The sequence below is a fragment of the Ambystoma mexicanum genome, chromosome 11 (assembly GCF_040938575.1).
Source record: "Ambystoma mexicanum isolate Mex_15411 chromosome 11, UKY_AmexF1_1, whole genome shotgun sequence".
Classification (NCBI taxonomy): Eukaryota; Metazoa; Chordata; class Amphibia; order Caudata; family Ambystomatidae; genus Ambystoma; species Ambystoma mexicanum.
The window spans coordinates 1,477,338,719-1,477,364,418 of NC_090934.1; the positions used below are offsets into that span (position 1 = coordinate 1,477,338,719).

Consider the following 25,700-nt stretch of genomic DNA (forward strand, 5'->3'; position numbering starts at 1 on the left):
CTGGACCTGGTGCTCCAGAACAATGACGGGGGCAGCACCCCGATAACTCACCGGTTCCCAGGGAGGAGGCACAAAGGGAAGGGGGGTGTAAAGCCTTGGAGGAAGCTTCCTTCCTCACTTGTAAACAGCCCCTGGAAACCCAGGAACCGGAAACAAAATCTCTGGCCCCTGAAAGTCTGCCTCCTAAGGAGCAGAGGGGGGGTAGGAGAAACAAAAGACCCAAACAGACTCAGTTTGAGGAGGAGGTACAGATCTTCCAATTTGAGGGAGAGGGATCCTCAGAGGATCCTGAGAAAAGGATCTTCTCCTTCAGAGAGGGGGGAACTCCTCCCAAAGAAAAATGGGTCCCTAGGAATGCAAATCCAGACTGGGGAGATGTGGAGACTGAGCTACCGCCGCCCACCATCTCATCCCAGAACCAACAGCAAGAAAATCCCCGGGTTCAAACCCATACTGGGGACTGCCTCCAAAAATGGGGGGGCGGCCCAGAACTGGAACCAGGGGAACCCACAATGGCTCTGATCTCCAGTTGCCAACTTTTTCTTTCAGATTCCCAAGGCTCTCCACAGAATTCTGCCCAAATCTCTTCGCTAGCGATGTCCAAAACCAGAAAATTAGCCCACCAGTTGTCCAAAAAGGTACATTATCTGTGCCCCCTTGAGGAGAAGGAGGGAAGATATTATGCCCCGGTACAAGTACAGGGACAGGGTACAATTCTGGCACTGGTGGACACTGGATCTCAAGCTACCCTTCTGTCCAGAAGGGCCTTTGATGAACTGAATGCAGGAAGGGGAGAGAATTACCAAATTCCTCTCACCTCTCTTCCTGGACAACTGCAGAACTTTGACGGGAAGGAAATTCCCGTCGAGGGGACGGCAGATTTGGACATTAAAATTGGGCGACATAAGTTGAAACACCCGGTCATAGTTGTGACCCCAGAGGGCACCCCTTGTTTACTAGGAAATGACCTCCTGAGAAGGTTGTCACCCCTAATAGATTGTGTAAACAAGGTCCTCTGGACCCAGACTAGCCGACCAATAAAATTAAAACAGAGTGTCAACCATGTTAGTTTAAACGGCACATGCCACATGGTTGAACAAAAATCTGACCAAGTAGAATTTCACTTCCAGAACAACCAGATTCCAGACGTGACAGTAATAGCAGTAGGACAACAGACTAGTGATGGGGGGTCCTCTCTATTTCTGAAAATCAACCTTCCTTCCAGTCTAAAGTGGTACTCCACGCTGGAAGGAAACACTCTGAAATTCTATACCAATCCACAATCTGAAACTCCCACTCCTATAGTCCAGAAAGATGTGAAATCAGCTCAGAGCCTGGCTGATATTCAGCAAATTGGAGAGCAGTTGTTCATCCCTGTTCAGTTAAATGATGGGAAGGACTCTGTTCTCGCTCGAGTGTGTGTGAACAACGGTAAGAGCTTCATCAGCGAAGCCATGTTTCGCCAACTCCCAAAAGATCCAGCCATTCCCACCTTCAAACTGATAGACAAATGGGAAATGGACCTGGAAGCACCTAATTCCAAACATCTCCTGCCAAGCAGGTGTATGCTCAAAATCTCCATTGGCAACAAGAGCATAGTCCACAATTGTTGGGTCGTGCGAGACGTCCCTGCCGCCTTTTACTTAGGCAGTGACATTCTCAATCGCTTTGCCATTAGTTTGGACCTAATAAACTTCAAAGCTTGGTCCCGATTAGCGGATAATCCCATGGGCTTTGATGATCCAGAAAAAGCATTTAGGTCAGCTCAATTGCTACCTTATGCAGTTGAAATTCAGATTAAAGAGGAAGTCACCATCCCAGAAAGGACCCGACAATTCTCCCTGGAAGTGAAAGTTAAAAGAGGACAAGAGTTGAAAAACCCTGATGCTTACATACATCTAAATGCTTCTCTCCAACAGCAAGGGTTAGGGGTAAACCCAACTCCATTAGTCAACATAGAACATGACACCATTCCAATAGAGGTGGATAACAGCGACTTAAAGAGTATTACTCTAGCCGCAGGCACCATTATTGGAATGGCGGTTGATGACCGACATTTCTCCATTGATCTTGTAAATTAACTGTTAGGACCAATCCCCAAGGACTGTTTTGACAGTGACAGTGATGACAATACAACACCAGACAGGATTTTTACCCGGCATGGGGGGAACTTCCTGGTGTACACTTCTTGTCCTTATGGTAAGGAAGATGTGACTTGTGACTTCAGGAGGGATGAGGTGATTTTCCAGGTCCATGAGGGCTGCCTTTCCCACCTGAAGCCTCCGGTCCAAATCAGCACTCTGACCAGGGACTTCTCCACCCAGCTGGAGGAGGCCGCGGAGATAGCCAAACCAGAAGTCTTTCCAGGCTTCAGGCAGATGGTGGAAGAGAGAGTCAACCTAGCTGATGCCTGTGTGACTCTGGAACAAAAGCAAAAGTTGAAACAAGTTTTCTTGGATTTCCAAGATCTCTTTGCGGTAGACTCATATGACTGTGGTCGCACTGACATCCACACAACAACAATCCCCACGGACCCTGGCATGACGCCTGTGTTTGTGAAGCAATATCGCTTGCCTCTCGCATCAATGGAGTCCCTTACTGAAATAATTAAGAACCTTGAGTCCCGGGGAATAATCCGTCCAGTCCACAGCACCTTCAATAATCCGGTGCTGGGAATATTGAAGCCAAACGGCCAGTGGAGACTCTGCGCCGACCTCAGGGAGCTCAACAAACGGGTCCATACTTCCCGATGGCCTCTGCCCTACATTGACCAAGGGCTGGCCCAGATCCAGGGGTCACAGGTATTCACTGCAATAGACCTGACCAATGGATACTGGACTGTGCCTGTCAGTAGGGAGGACCAATACAAGCTGGCTTTTACCTTTGGGGGCCAGCAGTACACATGGACCCGGACTCCCTTCGGATACCTCAACTCCGGCAATGAATTCAACATTTTCCTACATAAGGCCATGCCCGACCTGGGTGCGAGGGGTAACCTGGCTTATGTAGATGATGTCCTCATCAAAAGTTCATCTGTGGAGGAACACATAGCGGAGATCCGTTATGTTCTGACACAGTTGAGGACCGCCGGAGCAAAACTTTCCTTTCAGAAAGCACAGTGGTGTAGAACCCGTGTTAATTTCTTGGGGCATGAGATTACTCCTCAGGGTCTCTGTCCCCAGGAAAAGAAAGTGGAAGCACTTCAGAAACTGAAAGACCCCACAACTCTGCGGGAACTAAGGAGCCTCCTTGGACTGACTAATTACAGCAGAAAGTTCATTGAGGGCTACGCAGAGATCACCAGACCCCTGATTCATCTCCTAAAGGGGGGGGTCAAGTGGGAATGGGGTCCAGAACAATCCGAGGCAGTAAGACAACTCAAAAGAAGCCTCTCACAAGCGCCTTGCCTAGCTTACCCTGTCAGAAACAAGGAGTTCTTCCTGGAGACGGGGTTCTCTAATACGTGCTTGACGGCAGTATTATACCAAAAGCATGACAAGGTCAATAAAGTAATCTCCTATGCGAGCAAAACTTTATCCTCTGTGGAGGAAAAATTCAACGATTGTGAGAAGGCACTCCTGGCAACGGTGTGGGCATTGAAGAATTACCGCCCGTTTATCCAGGGGGAACACATCATAGTGGAGACTCCACACCAGCCTCTGCAATATCTCCAAAGTGACAGAATCCGGGCCGGAAATGTGAGTAATTCCCGAATTACTTCCTGGATTCTGTCAATGCAAGGCTTTCCTGTGGAAGTCAGATATGGCCAAAACAAGAAGAGTCCCCTCGCGCAAGGTCTGGCTGACTTGCATGATTGTGCCAGAGAAAACTGTCTCGAGGACGAGAGTCTAAAAATAAAGGACAACATGGAGGCATACCTTAATTCCCCCCACAAAGTCTTTGAAGAAGACAAGTGTGAGGGAATGCCCACTGTGTATGTGGATGGATGCTCTTACCATGTTGACAACAACGGGGAGAAAGAACTGGTGGCTGGCGTAGGGAATGCATGGGTGAATGAGTCCCCAGAACCCTCCGCTGGATACAAAATTGGTCCCCGAAGTAGTCAGGTGGCAGAATTGATGGCTGTGCATCAGGCCATCCTCACTGCTGTCCAGCATCAACTCCACGAACTGGTCATAATCACAGATTCGGATTATGTACGGAACGGGTTCGTGGAGCACCTGGTTAATTGGAAAACCAGAGGCATGTTATGTGCTAACAACAAACCCTTGAAACATGGGAAGTTGATCCAAAACATTGATGATCTGGTCACATCGAATGGGATGACCATCTATTGGAAGAAGATTAAGGGTCATTCCAAAGTAGAGGGACCAGACAAAACTGGAAATGACTTAGCTGATCAGCTGGCCAAAACCGGAGCCATCCAAGGGGATCTAATTGAGATTGAGTCCCTGTTGGGGGAAATCCAGGTCACTGCCATCACTAGGTCCCAGACAAATGCTCACAACGACCTTTCAATTGCACAATGGAGTAAGGAGACCCCTGATGCTGATTTGATTACTGCTCAGAAGGGGGATCCAATTATTGGTAAATTTTACCAGCACCTTGAGGACCCTGAGAACTTTCCCCTGACGGATACCGATTACATTGGGAAAGAGGACCTAAGAGTGTTGATGAAATGTCCAAAAATGTTCAGAATCCAAGACGGTTTGTTGGTAAGGAAATCCAAAGCTGGCCACGATCAGTGGGTGGTTCCTACCTCATTCCGAAGCCTGATGTTAAGTCACGCCCATGATGCGGCCACCGCCGGTCATAGGGGGTTTCACACAACATTGGAAATCTTAAGAGAGGTTGCATACTGGCCACACATGGGGCAGGACCTCGACCAATACTTGAAGGGGTGTCTTGTGTGTGCACAATTTCAGCCATCATCCCTCACGCACCGTGCGCCTCTCCAAAAGCGGGGGATGACACTGCCATGGTCAGATTTACAAATCGACTTTGTGGGCCCTGTGATTCGCTCGGCTAGGGGGAATAAGTACATGTTGACTGTGACATGCTTGTTTACCAAGTGGGTGGAATGTCTCCCAGCCCCAAATTGCAAGGCAGAAACTGCAGCTGCCTTGATGATTAACCACATCTTCTCCCGTTTTGGTCTACCTCAAAGGATTGAGTCAGACAGAGGTAGCCACTTCACCAGTGAGGTAATGACAAAGATGTGGGAGATACTGGGGGTCAAGAGAAAGCTGCATATTGCTTACCGGCCAGCTTCTTCTGGGGCAGTAGAGAGATATAACCGGACAATTGTGAGCATATTAAAGAAGTTTGTGGCAGATTCTGGGCCAAGTTGGGATATCCGATTACCTCTGGTCCTAATGGCCATCAGATCTACCCCTTCATCTGCAACCAAAATGTCACCATTTGAGTTGATGACTGGGCGCAAGATGGTGCTTCCGCAGCATTTGCTCTACAGGACCCAAGAGCAGACACTAATAAATGCCTCCACTACTCATGAGTATGTGGAGAATTTAAGGAAACACCTCCAACATGCTTTTGCTTATGCTCAGCGGAATCTAGAAAGATCAGCTGATAGCATGAAGACCCACTATGACCTGAAAACTTCCAGGAAGGAATATCAGGTGGGGGACCGGGTCTATCTATACAACTTCCAAAGGAACCAGGCCAAGCAGCGCAAATTTTTGCCTACATGGAAAGGACCCTTTGAGATCATCGACAAGATCTCACCTGTGGCCTACAAAATCCACATCCCCAAAGGTGGTTCGGCAGAGGGGGAAGACAAGTGGGTCCACATAAACCAGTTGAAATGTTGCCATCCCAGGCACACTCTGCAACAACTGGAGGTATCCTCTGGAATCCTAGCGGGTACTGTCTCAGATTAATTCAGTTCCAACCATAAAACATACCACATCTAGTCTCTAAAATATTGTGATTTGCATGAAACTGTCTCTTAGTTATACTGTTTTTCTTTTTTCAAAAAAGAATGTAATGTTTCGTTATGATGAAATGCATATGCTGCCCCACTATCTCAACAGTGGTGGAAAAACGTCTATGAGTAGGTATTGCCGCTCTTCCTTTGTCGTCCTAGGAGAAAGAAAACCTGGAGAATGACTAAGGAGGACGATCCGGAGACCGCGAGCAGAGACGCAACGGGCCCGGGGTACCGCCCAATATTCCCATCAGGACCGGCGAGGAGAACCGATCGATCAGTACCGGATGGAGAAGAAGATGATGAACTGTGCCATCTACAGAGTAGGAAGAAGATTATGCGGACAGACCGGTGCGTGGGTCAAAACCCTTGGGCACGCGACTCCCCATCGATTCAAATTCAAAGTGCAGTCGCATGGGGGGGCTTGTTGGGTGTCCTGACCCACGTTTAAGCTATCATGCCACAACATTTGGTGCTGTGGGCTTAGAAAATTCAAGATGGCGGAAAACCCACATGTGCGCCGAAATCCAGGAAAGCTGCGCAGTTTGTGCGCCCACCGAAATGGTTGCCTCACTTGCCACCCACCAGTGCGAGAATGAAAGGCCGGGTTGCCATGAGGGAAATGGGTTGCCAAAGGAAAAACCGTAGCGCCGGTTAGCTTCAAAGCGCTTTAAAACCACCATTGGACTACCCGCACAGTAGTCTGAAACCATTGGGAATGGCAATGCTGATTGCCAAATGCAACCTAGAATTGTGGGGAATTCATTTTCTTAAATCCCAAAAATGGGTGCAGTACCAGTACTCACCACTATCCAAAAGCCGGCAGTTTAAAACCACCCTGTGTTTCTCTGAAGGCAAGCCAAAGTGCCTATTTCAAACATTGCAATATGTGCAAAATATTCACTGAACACCAGCAGACATTTGGTAGAATGGAGTTTTGTGTGCCTACAAAATCTGGGAAATGAAGAGCCCAGAACAATGCTTATAACAAAACTGGCTGAGCTATGGAGTCAGCAGTTTAAGTTGCACTGGATTTAAAGACACTAAAATCGAAAATGTTTAGATTAAATGAGTGACCTATGTTTGGTGTCACATGCCTTTGTAACTGTTGAAATGTCATAGTTTTGCACTTGGAATCAGCATTCTAGCTGCATATGTAAAAATGTTTAGTTTATTTGAATGCAGGAACTGGGGAACAAAAAGTGACATTTTATCTGAAACCTGGCTTAAGGAACTGAATTCTGCCTGGCAACTACCCCCATCAGGAGTGAAACTTGAGTCACAGCTGTGTTCCCAGGCCTAGCTGCCCTTTTGCTGCTCACACTAAGGATATGCCATCTATCTGATAATTGAATTACCTGTGCTCTGCAGGAAAGTGAACAAAGCCCTGTCCTGGCTCAGGCAAAGGTTTTATTGGCAGGAGTCGTAAATGGTCGTAAAAAGTGGCTTCCTCGTGAGGAAAGGGGAGGGGCACTGCCTGTGAGAGCAAGCTGGCTTGGCAGAACTGGATAAACAAGTATTTCTACCTTGTGCTGAGAGGAAACCACACCCCTTTGGAGCCAGAACATAACTTTAAAAAGATGAATAACTCATAGAGCGGACATGTGAACATTTTATAAATGATACCATAATTCTTGTGATTTTTCTGCCCACATTTTAAGAGGTTTTTCGACCCGGTGGCGTGTTCAGGGGGGTTTTAGCGGAAAAGTGGATATTACTCTAAATGTATGCATGTTAAAAATCTGAAACTTCATCAGTTAATGTCCATACTCCCTGCACACATGCATGTAAAGTTGGGTCAATGTCAGAAATTGAAAAATCAGTTAAAAAGTCAATCATGTGCCATTTCTGAATGCAAGCTCTTAGAAACAGCAGATTTGGACAGAGACATGGCTAAATTCAGCCACACCATGTATATGTAATTTCAAGCAACTGTGTAACTGTGAAATATGTCTTTTATTATCAAATATAGAATATGTGCAGTCTGACAGAGGAGTGTCCTATCTGCAAGCCATAAAATGACATCCCTCTGACTCACAGTTCATTCCCCAATCAAATGATAATGGAAGTTTGACCAATTAGAAGCTGAGAGAGAGGTAGGGTCAGTGATGCTAGAACACACCCACATTCTAACACATAAAAGCAGACAGACAGGACAGATAGGGACCTTCAATTCCATCTGCAGCGGGACGCTCTGCCGGAAAAATCCACACTTTACCTCCATCAAACCTCCAGAGAGCCAAACTAGAGACTTCAATCTATCCAGAACTAGAGACCCAGACCAGAGACCCAGACCAGAGAACCAGAGAGAGCTGACCCAGATCACTGTGAAGTGCAGAGACCAGAGGCGAATTTAAAACCCTGACCAGATCCGTGATGAGGCCCATTTCACTCAAGAATATAGTGTGAGTACCTAGAAAACTGTGCAGAACCAATCTCCTAGTTAAAATAATATAATTCAATCTATTTAATCTAAGTAGAACTGTCTCCTGTCACCTGTCATTTGTAAAGCTGTCACTTGTCATTTTTTTAGTTGCAAGCTGCACTTGTCTTTTTGAACTTTAAAATTTCAAATTTGAAAAACGACCTTTATTTAATCGCTTATATCTCCGCAACCGTTTGTGCTAGAGACTTGCAGTAACTTTTATTTGGAAGCTGAGATCCTAGGCTTTCCTAGGACCCCAGAACGATAGAGTCCTTGTGGTTCCTCGGCGCATCCGCGAATTTTGCCACGATTTGCAAATTTCTCTTCATGTTTAAAAACTGCTGCTGCTTGCCTTCCATTTGCCAGAAATTCGTTTAACCTGCTAACTATCCCTGCATCATTGCTAGTGTGAGCCTGGACTAATATTAACTAGATACCACTCACCCTGAACCTCTGAAAGGGAATTAAAAGCATTTCCAGCATATTTCTCATCCATTGCTAGCACATATCAAAGCATTTTGCCTGTGTTTTCAAACTTCTGTAGTCTAAGCTTGCTGGGGTGAACTGAATCACATTTGATTGCATTTCTGAGAACTGTGTGTTTTCCTTCCATTTCCTTGCCTTGCATCAAGGGGGGGAGGGGATTGCCAGAGAAAAGTGATTACATTGTTTGGTTGAAATCACATTGAGTATTTTCTGTACTGCATTCATTGAATATTGCATCCCCCTGAGCTTACATAAAGCATTCTGTACCACCTTCTTCTTTTGTTCCTATTCACCTGTGTGCTATCTTATCCATTTCATCTCAACTCATTAGTGATTATAAAGAAGCGTGCTAGTGCCAGATTCTCCGTTGTTAATATTTATCATATCAGATTAAGTGTGATATTCAATTATTAATTTACTATAAAGGGTGATATATATCTATTGTTTAAATTATCAAATAAACCTTTTAACTTGCAAAACAGAACTACTTCTTGGCTCAGTGGGGTCAGGGAGATTCCAAGAGAGGGGTGTTATATAGGGGTAGTCATCCAGAACGCATGAACTGGACATAAAGATATATCAATAAGGGTTTTCATTCAGTATTATAGACTAGGCGTTGACTTAGCTGTAGTGTTGAATTGAATCCTCTTACAGTACATGATTACTCTTTTATTTCATACGTTTCTCTTGTCACTTCAATTACATCATCACTCTGAAGTATTTTCATATGGTTTCCGTATGTCTTCGCACATCATCTTTATGAAATCACTCTGCATTCATCAGATCTCACTCGGCACTCTTTCTAATGGTGCGTGCTGACATCCTTCCACTCTCTGTGCAAGGATACATTGGATACGGCTGTCTGAGTGCATAGCCTCTTAGGTACACTCAATGCGGTATAGGCACGACAAATGGAGTCCCATATAGGGCCCTTCTCCCGCCCCCTCACGGTATGACGGCGGTGAGGTGGCAGGAGTTGAACAAAAGGCATCCACCTGCTCCACTGCACCTTTCTTAAAGGCTGGAATTGTTCTCGGCTGGCTTTCAGTTGAAGACCCAGTCCACTTCCTTGTGTTCCTGCACAGCTTTGGAAAATGACCCATGGGGTGCCCCAGTCAGCCTCTCCAATCTGACAGTGCAGTGTCCCAGCTTGTTAGCCGAGGTCTGAGACCATAAGTATCCAGGAAGGATGGTGGATGGAGGAGAAGGCACAAGGTAAGTCATGAAGAGGGTGTCTTGGAAATTCCCTTCTCGGAAAGATCTGCCACACTGCAGCCTTGGCACCTTTTTGAAGTTTGTTAATGCGGTGGCTGTTTTGTCTTTGGATGCACTATTATTGTTTTTATGTAGCTCCCTGAACCTCCTCTTCCACAGGAATTCTGCTCATTATACTGTGGTTACTACTCTAACTTGCTACTACTTTTGGCAGAGTGGGTTTCGGAGGTAGGATGGCCCTCCTTAGCTGCTCGCTGTTCATGCTCCTGCCAGAGCAAAAAGCTCCTACCACCACGACGAGTACTCCTACCACCACGACGAGTACTCCTACCACCACGGCGAGTACTCCTACTGCCACTAAAAGTACTCTGTGGTGAGGTTTACTTCAACTTTTATTTAGAACTTAATAGATTAAAAATCAACAATCAAATCATGAGCACACATGGAGCATAGAAACGCTCATTCTTCTATCATTAAGAATATTGTTGACCCCAGTTTTAGAATAGTTTTTATTATGCATGCACTTTATAATTCAATATGATGTGATTGTTTTTGTTAATCTATTAAGTTCTAAAGACAATTTGATATATTTTTTGAGAAAAATTGTATTTCAGAGTTCAACAGTTGCACTATCCAACTACCTTTTGAATATATAGTCTAACCTGCCCCAGAAAAGGGTGCGGATATCACTACACAGTAAATTCTGGGTTCCCCCTAATGATTTGTGTAAGGTTTACTTCAAACCTATTAAAAGACCTTCGCCTTTTTCTGGTATTGAGGAGGAGCAGCAGGTATGTTTGGGCCGTAGGACAGGAGCCACTGATATGTTCTGCTATGGATAGCAGCAGAAAGAAGGAACAGCGTACAAGGAGGTTTATTACTTCCCTACCGAGGGATATCGTACCCTCTCTTCCCAAGCCCCTTCCCCTACAAGGATGCAGGTGGTCTGCACCTCCAGGATCTACTTTCAGAAACCCGTGCTCGCCTGGACCCCGAATCCTCCCGCAGTACGCAGCAGTCCTGATACTAGTTGCCTGCAAACAGGTTGCGTGGTTGAGCACAGGTTAATGATCGGACTCGTAAGAACAGAAAATCCTCTTTGTATGGTTGACATTTAGGAGCTTGTAAATGACACCATTCGAAGTGTATTTGTTTATCGTTGCTGGGCCTTTCCCAATATCCGATGTTGCTCGAACGCTGTCCCGAGGGTTTCGGAAAATAACTATCTGTTTAACAAATTCTGAAGGACCTGTGGAGGCCACTGGGAAGTGGGTCAGGCCCACAACAAGCCTTTTGTTCCTCACGTTTCAGTAGCACATGCTGCACAAAGGGGCTCACATTCTCCGCCAACAATCAAGCCCTCTTATGACGTCCGCAACTGGTTATCGGTCCTCTGTTATCGGAGCACGCCTGCTCGCCTTTCTCATGTTCTTGCTTTAATTCTTTCTACACCATAAATCGTTCCAAAATAATCTCTGCTTTAGTGCTTTAAGCCAGGCTGTTCTGCAAGTCTATGCAAAAAGGACGAGCTTACTCGTCCTTGGCACTTGAAGGGTTAAGAGAGGGCATTGGCTATACCCCTAAAGCCCATGCAGAAGTTACTGGCCCAGCGGAACTCGCTCCATGTAGTCGCCTTCTTAGTTGAGGCACATATCTGCAAAGCCTAGTGCACTTATCTGTCAGGATCACAGGAACTTTTCAATTCTGTATTAATATGGATTTGTTCAAGCTGAGAGCAAAGCAGTGTGTGTAGGTGTTTTACTCTCTTGAAATGAATTTCCTGCATGCCATTCTTTTTTGTGCACTCTCCCCCCATTCTTTCATGAGTAATGTTGAGTGGAGTCATGTTCAGAGTGTTACTTTCCTGTGCAGAGGTGATTTTTTTTTCAGATGTCTGTTGCATCCAATTGGGACCAAGAGAACCTTGTCTAGTGCAGTGTTAATTGGACGTGAGGCATTACAAGAGAAGAGACCATTGGATAAGACCTACTTTCTGCCTAGCACTTGGGATGCATATTGGTACTGCATTGCACTGAATATCTAATCAAAATGAGGGTTCAATTAATGGGATCAAAGCAAGTGGATCTTTGTTCCACAGAATATGATCTGGTGCTGCCGGCAGGACCCCGGGAATCTGTACTCTGCTGGGTAAAAGTCACACAATGTAAAGTGTGAACTCTGTTGTAACTCCTGGGAATATGTGAATGGCCCAGGCTTCTGAAATCCACCTTCACCCTCTGTTCAGAAAGGGGTATTCAGACCATAATCTCACCGAAGACCACCAAGCCCTGTACTGCATCTTTTAGCCACCTTTTAAGAAAGAAAAAAAAGTTGGACAGTTATAGGACAATTTTGGTCGATGGTCCCAACAGGTGCCAATCCGATTTTCGATTGAGTTATGGAGCACCAGAATCCTGTGCAGTTACTCTGCGATTGGGCTAATGAACCTTCGATTGAGCACCAGAATCCTGTGCGGTTACTCTGCGATTGGGCTAATGAACCTTCGATTGAGCACCAGAATCCTGTGCCGTTACTCTGCGATTGCACCTTTTCTCTTCCATCCAATTTCAATCTTCCTTCACAGCGCCTTAAAACCAATGTGCCGATAAAGCATTTTGTAAACCATTGAAACCCTGACCGCAATTTAAATATATTGACAAATTACAGCACCTACAACCCCTCCACGGCCCAATAGTTTACCATACACCTCTAGATCTGGAAGCGAGACAACAAATGGGACTCGAAACAGAGTCCCTTTACTAGTATCGGGATTCCAAACCAGGATCGACTCCTTCATTGCTTAACACTGTGTAACGCCACAACTCCCAAAAGCGCAATACATTGGGTAATCCTCTTTGTATATATTGTAATATTATGAAATAGTAGTGTTAACTTGCTAATTATCAGCCAAGGGTACAGCTGTATGTAAGCAGGGATTCACAAGTGCATTCTTTTGTTCTCCCTAAAAGTAGGCTAATGTTCCTCCCAAGGGAAACCTAGGGAGTACTAGTTAGTCAGGTTCTGCCCTGTGTTGCCACCTGCACAGATGCGTTTTATTATTTCAGACCAAAGGCAACAGAGCAATGCCACAAATAGCTCTACAACCGTTTCATCCGCTACTCAAGGTGCTGTTGAATTTGGAACACCCTTGAAGGCATTCATTCAAAGCATTGGAAATCTCTTGAGATTTATAGGAAAGACAACTTTGTACGAGTAGCGAATAAGAAACACTTATTTGATGCTCATAAAGTGCATTGGTCTTCAATGTTCTCACAGGTAAATACAGTAGAAAAGGAGGATTCTGGGAGAAACCTAGAGGCAATTTAGATTCTAACTGAAGACATTATAGGGACCTGCACAAGGAACAATGTGAGAAATCCAGGCACATATCGGTCCTAAGAGGCGAAAAGAGAGACACTCCGAAAGAAGTAATGTCCTTCCAGAGGAGGCTTTACACAAGCTGTAGACGTCTGAATTAAATGGCAGATTCTGAGAAAATTAACTCCTTCTTGGAAAGGATAAGAAAAGAAAAGTAACCAATGAATCTAGTGGCCCCTGTTTGTGCTACCGACTGAATCCAACCTTCTCTGGCTATTCCCTCAACTCTGGCCAGGAAAGCCTGAGGAACTTGGGCTTCCAAGTGATATATGGAAGCTTTTGGAAGTGGGGGGTGCTTCGGCTATTGCGTAAACAGATCTGGGTGGTGTATACGCATGGATATGGTGACATGTCAATATGGCACTCTTTGGTGGGGGTAATTGAAAGGACTGCCACATAGTCTAATTTCCTTATTAAATGCAGAGAACAAAATCAATGTGAATTATTGCTGACCGTTTAGGCCCCTGGATGCCACAGCCACTTTTATTTATCAGTAGACCAGACTAATTTAAATTGTGCTGCTGAACGTTGCCTCCTGCACATGCTCCACTATGTAATGCCCATTTCTCAACTCAGAAAAAGCCTTTGACACAGTGAAATGGGGGTCCATCTCCACATTACGGTCGTGGCCTTTGAAATCTACCAAACCCATTGTCCTTAATGGTTGGCAAAAGCGCATGCAGGGATAATGTCATGCATGGGGCTTTCACCAGGCTAACCCTGTAATACTGGCATGGAAAGGGCAAGGGGTGGGCGGATCTCGACTGCACTATATGCGGATGACTGAGGTCTACATTGAAAACCTAGAACTAATCCTAGCTCCATTTCAGCCTCCTGAGGATTTGACGCCATTTCTGTCATAAACTGAACAGATGGAACACAATGCCTAAACTTGAATATTAGGCATTTTAGGGGCCCATCTAAAACAAATGTGACCCTTTTAGGGGGCTTCACTATTTTTGGTGGACGTGTATTGGTAATCATTTCAAGGAAGGAAAAAAAAGCCTGGTGCAAGATGAGCCTTCCAAAATTGAGGATCTAACCCCGACAACCCCTCTGTATGTTGGAGCAGGTGACCCTAATCAAGATGTCTCTACTTCAAAGGTTTTTGTACTTGTTTATGGCACGTCTACTTTTTTAGTTTTCTTGTTTTTTTGCAAAACGCTGCCCACAATTACATTTCTCAATAAATTGTAAAGAACACGTTAGCTCAAGAAGGTCAAGGGAATCTTTGACGAATGGTGACCTTTGTCGCCACCTTTCAGTATTCTATTTTGGCATTGTTGGTTACTGAATAGAAACTCATTATTTAAGCGGTGGAGCATAAAAGCTGGTCTTTTAGTATGCAGCATAGGGACATGAATTATAGAGCGGCCAGGTAGTTCACAGGGGTGAAGGTATGTCTGCTGCTTCAGGCACCAGGACTGCATTATTCTGTTTATTCATAAACCTGGGCTTTTGTGTTACGGTGCTGAGGGGGGTGGGGGGCGGATATTTTGAGCTGGGATATTTTTCTTTTTGGCAGCTGGCAAGGTGGTACTGTGTAGATGACCGCCCTTTTTAAGTATCTCCAGGTATGGGATCGCTTCAGTGGAAACAATCTCCCATTCTGCAAATCTAATTGACCTACAGTTTAACTTGCCGATCTCTGGGCAGGGTAGAATCTCAGGACTCTATTCAGGGTTTAGAGAAGCTACTGTTCGGGATCTCTTTTGAGACCAAATGCTGGATAGTTCTATATCCTGCAATTGAAATTTTACCATAGTTAAAAATCAATTTGGTTTTTGCCTTGAAAGTCTAACTTTCCATACTCGAAGAGAGGTCAGTGGCTGGTTTTAATGTAACGTTTCTTACAGCGTCCCCAAGATACCCGCCTCCAACGGGTAATTCCTATGGCTTTCTTCATTGGGCTACTGGAGTGGCCTTCAAGAAAGCCTGGGTGTCTTCAACTGTGCAATTAAGTCACCAATATGTACTACAACATTAAGCGTTTTACTTATCGCGGTTTCCTACAACATCACAAACGTCAAGCTGTTGAATCTTTTTCTACATCATAGAACCCTGTAATCAAAGGGAAACCACCAACCAGCCTAGAGCCCTTGTGAGACAGGTTCAATACCCACACTGTGTTATTTTACACACACAAGCGTCTGAGTAGCATTTCGTTTTTTGTTGGACGCAAAAACCCACACACTTCTTATTTGTATTATTTAAAGTCACTTTGATAGCCTCCTCGCATGGAAACAAGCTGTTATGAAGACCAGAGAAACTGGCGATAAGAAGTCAAATGCAAAATAAATTCCCAAAACTGTGGGGCCCCTTTAGCAGTCATCTGAGCTCAGACTGAAGATGGTATGCCACTTGTAATCCTCTCACCCATATTATTCTTGATTTTAATCAATTTTCTTGCCCACATATCTGCAACTCTTCCCTTTTTGATTGTTTATGCAACAAATGGCCTTGCTGCTGATAATGGGACATTGTACTGGATGAGTTCTTGTGGCTTTTTTAACAAAGCTGTTTTCTTCACAGGTGCACTGGCTTGAGCAGCAGGTCTCGAAGCGCCGACGGAAGAGGGATCTGATCACCGAGCCAACGGACCCGAAGTTCCCGCAGCAGTGGTACATTGTGAGTAGTGGCCGTGCGGCCAGCATCCCTGCCTTTTGCCGATGGTTTCCTTGTTTGCATTGCTCCGAATTTCTTATTGTTTGAGATCACCTATCTCAAAGGTTTGCTACAATACCCAATTGAAGTTCCGGCCAGCCCACCCTGAACCCATGACTAAACACATTTTCTTGCCTAGACGGCTCGCATAGAGGTGTGAGATGAATTAAGACTCCTCTTGTGCTTAAGTCAGCCATATTCTGGGTACTGCTTGATGGGCCCCATACTAGTAGCATTTACTGTTTCACTGTAGCAACGTACAAGCTCTTAACACGAGGATTGCTGCACTCATGGTGCAGGCCCTTGGCGCGAGGATTGCTGCGCTCATGGTGCAGGCCCTTGGCGCGAGGATTGCTGCGCTCGTGGTGCATGCCCTTGGCGCGAGGATTGCTGCGCTCATGGTGCATGCCCTTGGCGCGAGGATTGCTGCGCTCGTGGTGCAGGCCCTTGGCGCGAGGATTGCTGCGCTCGTGGTGCAGGCCCTTAGCGCGCGGATTGCTGCGCTCGTGGTGCAGGCCCTGAACACGCGGATTGCTGCGCTCGTGGTGCAGGCCCTGAACACGCGGATTGCTGCGCTCGTGGTGCAGGCCCTGAACACGCGGATTGCTGCGCTCGTGGTGCAGGCCCTGAACATGCGGATTGCTGCGCTCGTGGTGCCGGCCCCTGAACACGCGGATTGCTGCGCTCGTGGTGCAGGCCCTGAACACGCAGATTGCTGCGCTCGTGGTGCAGGCCCTGAACACGCGGATTGCTGCGCTCGTGGTGCAGGCCCTGAACACGCGGATTGCTGCGCTCGTGGTGCAGGCCCTGAACACGCGGATTGCTGCGCTCGTGGTGCAGGCCCTGAACACGCGGATTGCTGCGCTCGTGGTGCAGGCCCTGAACACGCGGATTGCTGCGCTCGTGGTGCAGGCCCTGAACACGCGGATTGCTGCGCTCGTGGTGCAGGCCCTGAACATGCGGATTGCTGCGCTCGTGGTGCAGGCCCTGAACACGCGGATTGCTGCGCTCGTGGTGCAGGCCCTGAACACGCGGATTGCTGCGCTCGTGGTGCAGGCCCTGAACACGCGGATTGCTGCGCTCGTGGTGCAGGCCCTTAGCACGAGGATTGCTGCACTCATGAACACACTCTTAGCCCACTTGGATGTGCTACTATGGTAGTGGAGTGCAGGCAATTGTTGGCCCACGTCTACATTGATAAAGCAATGTCGCGTCACAGTTCAATGCAGGCATCCAGATTCTGCGGCAACTAGACTGTCCGAAGCTAGTATGCAAAGCACTTTATTCAATGCAAGTGTCTATGCTGATGACGCCCCAGAGATGCTGCCCGACGCACAAGGCATAAGTGGCATAAGACCCAGTGCATCTGTAGGCTGGTACAAGGCATAAGACCCAGTGCATCTGTAGGCTGGCACAAGGCATAAGACCCAGTGCATCTCTAGGCTGGCACAAGGCATAAGTGGCATAAGACCCAGTGCATCTGTAGGCTGGCACAAGGCATAAGACCCAGTGCATCTGTAGGCTGGTACAAGGCATAAGACCCAGTGCATCTGTAGGCTGGCACAAGGCATAAGACCCAGTGCATCTCTAGGCTGGCACAAGGCATAAGTGGCATAAGACACAGTGCATCTATAGGCTGGCCCCCACTGCACGCACTCAATCCAGTGACATCTACAGGAAATGTTCCTGAAAATCTTTAAATACCGTGAGGAAAGCTCACCCAGAGTCCAGCATCCCAAGCTCTAAAGCAGCGCCTCGAAGCACAACAGACTATGGACACTCCATGAAGCTCCTGAAATACAAGCGGTTAAAGAAATCTGTCGCGAAGGGCCACAGCCCTTGGCCAGCGAGCGAGGAATACCCAGTAGGAAACCATTTTTGGCATTCGGTTGGTTGCCGCTTGCCCGCAGTCATTGCATGACGCCTGACCTGATGCTACTTATAGACTTCTTCCCTGTTAATCACCCTTGGCCAGTTCAAGAGGTGCCTTTTGCGCTCTGAGTGCAGGTATTTCAACGACATCTTTTCCAATTGTCCCAGAAGACCTCTATTTTGGTAATGAAGAGACCTTTGTCCTAACAAACCTACGTAGTTTGTAGACTTCCTGATGTCACGAATATAAATTGTAGGGTCTGAGATCAATGTTTGTGATATTTCTTGAGTTTGTGTTAATGGTGTAAACTGGAAATTGCCAGTGCATTCTCACTGGTAGTTCTGGGGCGAGAAAGAACGGGGTTGAAAGGATAAGGAACTCATGGTGGCAACAGTAAAGACAGACACAAGTGATCACAGTTCAAGGTGTTTATTGAACTTTATAATGGCAGAAATAAACGCCTAATCTAAATCTAAAATGGAGCAAGCTACCACTATCGAATAATAAGGCAGTCCTAGTGGCGTCTTGTCAAATCCTTACTACTAAATTACAAGAAGAGTGCGGGATAATGTTCACCAGAAAAGAAATGTGTGTTCAAAAAATGGTAATTAAGACTGGGTCTCCCTTCTCCACCTTTGAAGCACAGCACACTCCTTGGCCTTGTCAACAGAAGGTCATAGTTCAGTTCAATGATATCAAAACCCCTTCAGAGTCAGTCTCTTCTTCTTAAAGTCTCTTGCCTTAGAAACTGACTCAAAGTAAGAAACAAAGGTTCTCTCTGTGATCGTACACCTTCGGTAATGGTTCTTCACTCAGATTTCACAATGACCAACAAGCAGAAGTTATTTGGACTAATGCTCTTTGCCCCTAGGATCTCGCTCTGCCAAGCTCGGATCCTCCTTACAAAAACGGGCCTCCCTCCGTCCGGTTCCCTACTGCCTTTCCTGAATACAGTTCATGTATTGCTCCGTGTTCTCAGAGAGAAAGGTTTCTTTCAGCATCCCTCTGTCGCGTTCACACTTGCCAATTATCACGGTTCACAATTGTAGTGGAAAGCGGAGTTCCCTTCCCCTAGCTTTCCTCTGGCAATGGGTCAGAGACTTTCGATTGTACAAGGGATATGACGTGATCCTTATAGGACCACTCTGACGCCTCATGCCACCCTTTCCTATGGCCTTCTGGTTATCGTAGGTTCAAAAACTGGTCCCGGTCAGAGCGCCATGCAGCGCCAGACCCCTCTGCACCTGGACCTTGCTGGGCTTTCTTTAAAGTTCAAACATACACACAAGTACTTTCTTCTTACATTCAAAATATTGCTACTCACAACCTTGGGCTTAACACAGTTTGGTTTGATATCAGCCTCCTCTGGCTCACCGGCTGTGCCGAACCTGTTGGCTTCTTTGTTCTCTGGAGTCAAGGATAGTACCACGGTAGCCAGCTTGCCTCTCCGCCTGCGTTATCAACACGGGAGGCCCCCATGTACCGTTGACATCTACTGCTCTACACGCCAGCTGTAACTCCCGGTCTTACGATTACCCTTCTGGAGGCTTCGCGGATCTGTTTTGAAAAGGGCAAGGGCAATTCTCCCTTTGTCCTTCCAGGTCTCACCGCTTTTCTTCTCCCTTTGTACTGCCGGTTTGGTGTAGCGGTCTCCTCGTGTGTTCGGCATTGCTCGAAAATGTGCTTTCATGCTTTCGTCTTTTGTCCCTGTGGGTGAGGTAAAGGGTCATCAGGTGTGCGTGATTGTCAATTGCCTGACTCTGCCTGCCCGTGTGTTGGGACATGTCAGTTAAATGGCTCTGGTGTTAGTCCGTTGTCTGTTATCGTGCAAGGAAATATTTGTGCGGAAAAGAGGTGGGTAAGAGCTTCTAAATATCCTACAGGGTAGGATGGGGAAAAGGTGTTACAAGGAAGGGGATACCGTTTCTCAACCCTCAGTGTCCCACTTGTCCACCCCGAAGACCCCTCATCCAGGTGATCCTCCCCTACTGGTCACCCACAGGAACTGGATCCAATAGTGATGGCCGTGTCCTGACCACCGGGTGAGACACCTTCAGGTTTCTCACAGAAGACTGCATTTGTTTCTCGTGCTCCTCCTTTTATCTTAAAGGGACACTGTATGGAAATATTAAAAATAAAAACTCCCCATCAGCCGCAGATTTTATAAAAAAGGCACCTTAATTCAATATTAATAGCAAAGTTCTGGAAATGGCAGTTAAACTGACACAGCGGGCCGTTCTACAGGCCAGAAATGCAGATAGGTGCGCTCCAGCAAAGAAGAGCTCAGTGGGGTTATAACTAGTGACTAGTTGGAGGGATTTGGTGCTCTGTCCCCCTCTCTCAGGATTGTGTTCCCATTGGAAACTGCAGTGGTCCTGGTTTTTGCTAGTAGGTCTTCATAGCCGGCAGCAGGATTGCACAACCTCGCACAGAGGAAATGCTGCATTTTACAAGTTGATATAGTGTTCGTTTCTGATAAATTCATTATAATGTGTTTCTTTGAACAGTAACACTTAAAACCCCTTCTCCTGCAAACGCTACTGAAGTTTAGTGCATTGACACTAACTTTCAAGAGTTAGTCCTACTTTTATGTTAGTTGCCCTGTCCCGGTTTTTTACATGTTATCTGCACTTCTATTTTAATGCCCGCGCAAGCTTTGGCAAGCCTGCAACATGGCCGCCATCCAGCTTCCCAGCAGTGCCATGTTGTGTCTGGACGGGGTCCAAACGAGCAGGTTTACATATTGACGTCCACCGTCTGCTGGAGACTTACCACTTCAGTGGTCGGTTTGCCTGGGGTACTGAACACTGCACTAATCTTGCCTCGCTCCAGTGTACGCGCGGTTAGTGCAGTGCTCGGCCTGCACATGACTGCACCCTCGTGCGCCGAGATGCACACATCCGTGGCGGGAAAGATACGGGTGCAGAATGCATACATGCCAACCCTCCTGATTTAGGCAGGAGGCTCCCGATTTTTTGCGTGAAAAATGCTATTTTTCACGTTCTCCCGCCTAAAATAAATCTTTGCCCAATGCATTCCTATGGGAAAATCTTTGGCTCCCGATTTTTCTGACGTAATCTCCCGCACAGGTGGGTTGAAATGTTGGCATGTATGAGAATGCAGGCCTGTCGCTCGAGTTCCCTGGGAAAGCGGTTTATCAGGTGCTGGAGTGTGAAACCGCTCATTAGGTGGGTGGGCAGGCGGCCTCCATTACCCGGAAGCACATTAATAATTGCAAGGCTGCACGCACCCCCGCTTTTCATTACATGGTGTGTGTAGACTTAAAGGGCGCCCCGGGGCTGCCTGCGGGTCCTGATGCCACTGCTTTGTTTTACATGAAACATTTCTTTGCTCGCTGTAAAAAGGTTAAGTAAAATCGCTGTATTCATGTCTGTTGGCGTGTAAAAATGCGAATGAATTGCACTTGCTGTGAATGCTGTTGTCACTCAAACTTCTGTTTTAATAGTCGGTATAATGAAGATGAACATGGTAGCTCGGGGGGTAGATGTGATTGTGTGCGATTTTGTGTTTTGACGTGAAAATTTATTTGGAGCAGGAGCGAGTTCATCTCTGGGTGGGCGGGGAAGGCGGGGGCGTTGGAGGGTTTGTAAATCAGATGGCCACAGACTAAAAATGGCAGAGTATTTCAGCGATTGATCCAGATTAGGGATTTGGATAAAGCTACTGGTGTAGGTTGACCAGACCTCCTGGTTTTGCCGGGAATTTCCCGGTATTTGGTGCTCTGTCCCCCTTTCGCAAGATTGTTCCCATTGGAATCTGCAGTGGCCCCAGTTTTGGCTGACGGGCAGGAATGCACAATCTCACACAGAAGACATTCCGTATTTCACAATTTGAGTGTTAGTTTGTGATCAAATAAACATATAATTAATTTAACAGTAACGCTTAACCCCCTCCCCCCTTCTCCTCCAAACGCTACTGTAAGTGTAGTGCCTTGACGGCCACCTTCAAGAGTTAGTCCTACTTTTACTTGCCCTATCCTGCTTTTTACTTTTTAAATCTGGTCAACCTATACTGTTAGGAAAAAAATTGTCCATATGCACCCTCTGCGAGAGCGAGCACGGCTAAATTACCTGTTCTTTGGGAAGGTAGAGAGTTGGCAGCTACACTTTAGCTCACTGTACCTTGCACAGATGGGAAATGTCCATTCGCACATCAGTCTTTGTCCCGCCCACACGGGCAGTCCAGCACCGAAATGCTAAGGCAATTCCCTTTGCTTCTTTATTTGAATTTTAGTACTTAGAACAGAACTGAACAATAAATCACAAAATATCATAACACAGCATAAAGGATATATACATATAGGAATAGCAAAAGGAAAGAATTTAGCGATGAACTAGTACTTACTCAAAAAAGCTCCCCAGACCTTTGTATATAAACTCAATTTCCCCATTTTTCTGTATATAAATTTCTCAACATTCGCTAAGCAGTTCATTTCTGTAATCCAATCCGCCAATATTGGTGAGACACACGATTTCCAGCTCCTCAAATAGAAGCACCTCTGAACAAAAATTTCTTTTCCGATAGTGAAAGGTCGTCCAGTAAATCATCACAGCCCAGCACCATAGTCTTAAAATCCAAGTCAATATTTAGGTTCAGAACCCCGAGACAAATAATACAAACCTCATGCCAAAAGCCACGAACCCTCACACAGTCCCACAGCAAATGTTCCATACTGCCTTTCTCACTCCAACAACACCAACAAACATCAGAATCAGACAAACCTCTATTTTTAAGCCTTTCCAGGTTCCAAAAAACTCTATTGAGAATTTTGATTTGTCTCGACCGTTCAGTCAAACCTATCGAACAAAGCTTCACATTCGCACACATCATAAGCCACAGGTCAGAAGTGATTTCACAACCCAGTCTTCTGCTCCATTCATTAAGTAATTCAGTATTCTCCTTATAGTTCGATACAATTCGATGATACACCCTACTCGCAAGCGACTGAACGCCAGCAGTGAAAAGTTCAACATTCACATCCCCATCACAATGCACTTCACCAATACATCTCTTCAATTTCCTGAAGTCCGAGATAGAAACATTTTCAACAGTAAAAGTAGCACTTAACTCGGCAAAGTCAATCCATTTTCCATCTTTAAAAACATCACTAATCCATTGAATTCCGCCAAGAAAACACTCCGGCCAAAACAACAACTTGCCATTGTCCGTTATAGCTTTATTCAGCCACAGAGATGCATCAGGCGATTTCAGAGCAACCGAGCCACACATCATAGATATTCTTCCAAACGTCTCTTAGAAACTCCGTCAAGGGGCATCTATTACCACGTTTGCTAACAGTCGTGAATATCGCTCTTGGTGCGAGTGGGCCCATCACACTTGCCTCTGCCATCGCCCACTCACTAGGAGAATCCTTCAAAAAGGGAAGAAAAAATTGGCACGAGAAGGCCATATGATATGCCTTAAAATTTGGGACACCTAGTCCCCCCTTCTCAACCGGGAGCTGGAGTTTCCAAAGCTTCAGTCTAGGCGGTTTCTCATCCCAAAGAAAGGACTGGAGAGTGGTATCAATCAACTTCCAAAAGGATTGACCAATCTTCAGGGGAAGCATACTCAGAATATAATAAATCTTTGGTGCAGAATTCATCTTTAGCGCATTTACCTTACCCCACAGAGATAGATGCAATACCGACCACCTTTGGACGTTCAATTTCAGTTCCTTACGAACAATACCCATGTTCTCTTCAACCATATCACTGACATCCGGAGTCAACCAAATCCCCAAGTATTTCAGCTTTTCCTCACACCATTGAAATCCGAACCCCACTACCAAAGACTTATCACAAAGTGCAGTAACCGGCATTACCTCCGATTTAGACCAGTTAATCTTATATCCAGCCACTTCATGAAACCAATTAAGCGTGTTCATCAACGAATGTAAAGACAAATCCAAGTTCCTCAAAACTAATAAAAGATCATCTGCGTAGAACCAAATCTTCTGTTCAACACCGTGAAAAGAAACACCCTGCAAATTCAAATCACCTCTCAATGCAATAGCCAGCGGTTCAATGGCTAGGACAAACAGCAAAGGGGACAATGGACAACCTTGCCTAGTGCCCCTGTGTAAATCAAAAGATTCCGACAATAAGCCATTAGTTTTAAACTTGGCCGTGGGGCGAGCATATAAAAGGGCCACCCACGCAATGTATTCCTCTCCCATGTTCATATTTCGTAAAACCATAAACAAATATTGCCAGTTAATTCGATCAAATGCTTTCTCAGCATCTAGGGAAAAAATCGCCACGTCTTCATCTAAATCCTGTGCATGTGACATGGTCAATAACAAATTCCTGATATTACTGGAAGTCCTACGGCCTTTAACAAACCCAGATTGGTCAGTGTGAATAAGCTTCGGCATGAGTTGTTCAATCCGTAAAGCAAGTAATTTAGCCAAAATCTTATTGTCAGTGTTTATCAAACTGATTGGTCGATAGTTTGACGGCAAATTACCATCCTTGCCCTTCTTTAAAAAGACTGAAATAGTAGCATGGTTTGTAGACGACGGGAGAAGTCCAGCTTCCTTGGATTCAGTATACATATCCTTCAAAAGACCCAACACCCTCTCCGGCAGAATTTTATAGAACTCAACCGGTAAACCATCAGGTCCCGGAGTCTTCCCAGAATTCAATTTACCAATGGCAAACCTGATTTCGTCAATCGTGACCTGTCTGTTCAACTCTTCCTCCTCATCACAATTAACATTTGGAACATCCAACCCGCGTATAAAATGCTCACCTTGACCAGTAACATCAGATTCATCTCTATATAAATCAGCATAAAAGGTCTTAAAGACTGCATTAATCTCACGCGGATCAAAAGTAGTCGCGCCATTCCCGTCCTGAATTGAAGTAATGGCACCCTCAGAGTGTTGTTGTCTCAATCTGTAAGCTAACCACTTATCACATTTTTCGCCTCGTTCGAAATAAGTACACTTGATCCTATACAAATCGTTATTAGCTTTCATACTCAAAATGTCATCCAGTTCCCTCTTCAGCTTCCTTAACTCATTCCTCTTACCATCATCATTCGGAGCACACACCAATTCCCTTGTCACCCCAATAATACGAGCATCAATATCTGAAGTCAACCTATCCATTTTCTTCCTTTTGCTGCTAGACAAACTTAGAGCCAGACCTCGCATTGTACATTTAAAGGCCTCCCAGATAGCCCTTTTACTGAGTTCTCCCGAAGTATTTTCCAAAACAAAAAATTCAGCTTCAGTCCGGAGCTTCTCCAAAAGGCAATTCCCTTCTGAACAAGAGTAGCAACAGCAACCCCATACACGTGTTTCAGCCTTGTTGGGCCTCATCAGTGAGGTGGAGCTGTGCCTCTCTGAGCACAGTGAGCAAGGGGTCCACGTCTGGATGACCCTAGGAAACTTAGGGTGACTAAACCCAAGTCCCTTAACCAATCAAAAATAGTCCATAGGCACCCCTCCTGTGAGAACGAACACGGCTCATTGACCTGTTCTATGGGAAAGTACCCACTTAAGAGTCCGCAGCCACACTTACTGATGAGGCACAACAAGGCTGAAACACGTGCCTGGGGTTGCTGGTGGTACTCTTGTTCAGAGGGGAATTGCCGTAGCATTTCGGTGCCGACTGCCCATGTGGGCGGGACAAAGACTGATATGCAAATGGATATTTCCCATCTGTGAAAGGTACAGTGAGAAAAAAGCAAATGGCTGCGAACTCTCAAAGTGGTTAAAAACC

General features: G+C 45.9%; 1 protein-coding gene across 1 annotated transcript in view; it reads left to right on the forward strand.

Annotated features, from left to right (window-relative positions):
- FURIN (furin, paired basic amino acid cleaving enzyme) overlaps nt 1-25,700 on the forward strand; it is a 369,732-nt gene that overhangs the window by 242,066 nt on the left and 101,966 nt on the right. Inside the window, exon 4 of the mRNA XM_069625185.1 lies at nt 15,945-16,040. Coding sequence (XP_069481286.1) covers nt 15,945-16,040 — 96 coding nt within the window. The remainder of the gene's footprint in view (nt 1-15,944; nt 16,041-25,700) is intronic.